This window comes from Artibeus jamaicensis, unplaced genomic scaffold (assembly GCF_021234435.1).
Source record: "Artibeus jamaicensis isolate MK-2021 breed Jamaican fruit bat unplaced genomic scaffold, CSHL_Jam_final contig_797, whole genome shotgun sequence".
Taxonomy (NCBI): domain Eukaryota; kingdom Metazoa; phylum Chordata; class Mammalia; order Chiroptera; family Phyllostomidae; genus Artibeus; species Artibeus jamaicensis.
In genome coordinates this window covers 29,641,502-29,644,498 of record NW_026521977.1, presented here as the reverse complement: position 1 = coordinate 29,644,498, position 2,997 = coordinate 29,641,502, and the positions used below count along the sequence as shown (strand labels likewise).

General features: G+C 49.3%; 1 protein-coding gene across 1 annotated transcript; it reads right to left on the bottom strand.

Annotated features, from left to right (window-relative positions):
* Positions 1-535: 535 nt before the first annotated feature.
* On the bottom strand, positions 536-1,466 carry LOC119064463 (olfactory receptor 4X2-like). Its single transcript, XM_037166215.2, is given in 2 exon segments — positions 536-718; positions 720-1,466. Coding segments are annotated over 2 exon segments (930 nt in total).
* Between the last annotated feature and the right edge of the window lie 1,531 nt (positions 1,467-2,997).

Here is a 2,997-nt window from a genome sequence, read left to right as displayed (position 1 = left end):
TTTGAGCAGTTACTGAAGAAAGTGCCTTCCAGGTTTCACCTGTGAGCTACATGTTGCCTGTTGCAATTAATAAGTATCTTGCAAGGAGATACTTTGAGACCATGTAAAATCTTACTTCACATCCGGAAAAAGCTGGATAACATTGTTCACTCCATCAAGAGCACTTTCACATAGAAGGTTAGTTATTGCAATCTCTCCAAGAATCAATTCAACACTATGCATCAAAAGTTGCTATACCTTATAACACAGTGAATTTACTATAGCAAATGAGTCTAAGAAAATACCAGAAGTATGAAGATTTCTGTTCAAGAATACTTACTGAAATATTATTTATGCTAGTAAAAATATAGAAATGATCTAACAGGAACTGGCTAATTGAAATATAGTACATAAATGCCTAAGAGGGAATATTTTACAAGTGATCACAATAAAGTTTTTGAAGATGAGGACCAGTTAGAATAACTCTAGAACTAACAAGTCCTGTGACTTCCCTTCATCCCTTCTAAGCCCCAGGACGCGTGCCAACACACAGCTTCTACTTCCGCTCCAGTTTCATGGTCTCCACCCACAGCTTTTTCATGGCCTTCTTCACTTCAGCATTTCTCAGGGAGTAGATGAGAGGGTTGAGGAGGGGCGTGATCACTGTGTAGAACACGGCCACCACCTTGTCCATAGGCAGGGTGGCAGAAGGCCTCAGGTAGATGAAGATGCAAGGGCCCGAAGAACAAGAGCACCACAGTGATATGGGACGCACAGGTGGAGAGGGCCTTGCGCCTCCCCTCAGAGCTCCGGGTCCTCAGGTGGAGCAGGATGACCACATAGGAGCCTAACAGGACCACAAAGCAGAACACAGCGACGGTCCCCCCATTGGTGACAATCAGCAGGCCAATGAGGAAGGTGTCAGAGCAGGCAAGTTTGAGCAACGGAAGCAGGTCACAGAAATAGTGGTCCATCACGTTGGGGCCACAGAAAGGCAAGCGGAAGGTGAGCAGGATTTGGGCGAAGGAATGCACGAAGCCCCCCAGCCACGCCATCCCCACCAGGACAGCACACGCCTGCCGGTTCATGATGGTGGTGTAGTGGAGGGGCTTGCAGATGGCCACGTAGCGGTCATAGGCCATCACGGTGAGCAGGAAACTCTCGGTGCCACCAAAGAAGTGGGTGAAGAAAAGCTGCGCCATGCAGCCCCACAGAGATATGGCTTTCCTTTCAGCCAGCAGATCTGAGATGAGTTTGGGGGCTGTGGTGGAGGCATAGCAGATCTCCACAAAGGACAGGTAGCTGAGGAAGAAGTACATGGGGGAACGGAGGCTTCTGCTCACAAAGACAAGGAGCACAATGAGGAAGTTCCCCAGCACGATCGCCATGTACAAGGGCAGAAATATCACAAAGCAAACTTTCTGCACCTCCCGACTGGGAGAAAGTCCCAGGAAAATGAATTCAGTCACATTGTGTGTGTTAGCCATGAAGTCTCCACCAGGAAGCAGTGATTGGGATGGGTGATCTGAAATGATAGGAAACAACAGACTCTTTTGTGAAGTGAGTGAATTATAAAATAATCCCTTGTGTACCAGAAAGCTTGTGAGCTGATACTGAAAGATGAGTAGGAGTTCATTTTCTGTAGAAGAAGGGGAAAAGCACTCTACAAAGACAGAAAATCATAAAAAGCTATGAAATGCATCGTGCTTGGTTGGAGTAAAGGGAAGAATAACAAAGACAAAGCTGGAAACAGTCTCATACCTGTTCACAGAGGACTGTTACAAACTTTGGGGTTTATTTTGCAGACGCAGGGGAGCCATCAGGAATGTTAGCAACTGGAGAGTAGAATCAGCTCAGAATGCAGAGGCTGGACTGGCAGAAAGAGACCAGAGGAGGGGAGAAAGGCTAGGATGCGAAAGCCTTGCCAGATGATGTGTGGCAGCCAGGAGAGGGCTGCTGTCTCCTGTTAGCCGTCCCCCACCCCTTCTGATAGCTTTGTCCCTCACCTGCAACTGACCTGCATCCCACCTCCCTTGCTCCCTTTTCACTCTCAGTTTGCAGAACAGCTTTCTGGCCACTCAACTTCCTTTCAGAGTCTTCAGGAGAGCTGTCCCCCACACTCAGTACCCCCTCTTATTTTTGCTTTCTCCTCCTAATTCTCTCATTCCACAGCTGGTCACTGGTGATCTTGCCCCTTCCCAAAGATCCAACTCAATGCATGCACAATTCTTCTCCTTACTGATGCCCACATTTCCTTCAGTCAAGCCCACCCTCCCCCCGTGGCAGCAGAAATACAAACCACCCCTCAGTGACCCTCCACGCTCTGCAGTCCAGCCTCCAACACCTCAGGGCATCACCAGGAATGTGCGCTGACTGGTCTGCAGACCTTCCTCGTTTGTGCCCGTGCCTATCAAACAGCCTCTTGTACAGGGAGACTCCAGAACCCCTGAGACTAAGAGATGCGTGACGTCCCCTCGTGCCACAGAGCTTCCCCCCATCAACAGTGGGGACAGGCTCAGGTCACTAAGGACTGCCAGGAGCCAGAAGGAAATGAATCCCTGATAGTTTGCAACCACGGAGACAAAGGGAGGGCAGAGACCAGCCCTCAATGGTCAGATCTGCTGGCGAACTTCACCTAGAAGCTGTGCGTGAAAGAAAGCACCTGCCAGCATTTTGGCTCCTGGGTTCGCATTCAGGTCTCTTTAGGTGGAATTTTCATGATGTCTAGAACATTCTTTAGCTGAGCAGAGACTCCAGTCCAAACCCTAGCACAGAGATGATACCCACACCACAGGTAGAGGCCATAAACTGCACTCCGAGCCCATCCCAGGAGAACTGCAGTTTCCATCCTCTGGGCTGCCTTGGGCTCCTCTCAGACACACAAGCCCCATCTCCACAATGCACACTGCCCCACCCTCTCTCAGGACAGTTTGGGATCACAGCGATTTTCACACTGAACTCTAATTGTTTCATGTGTCCATCTATCCCCACTAAACTCTGAACTTCCTGAGGGCAGAG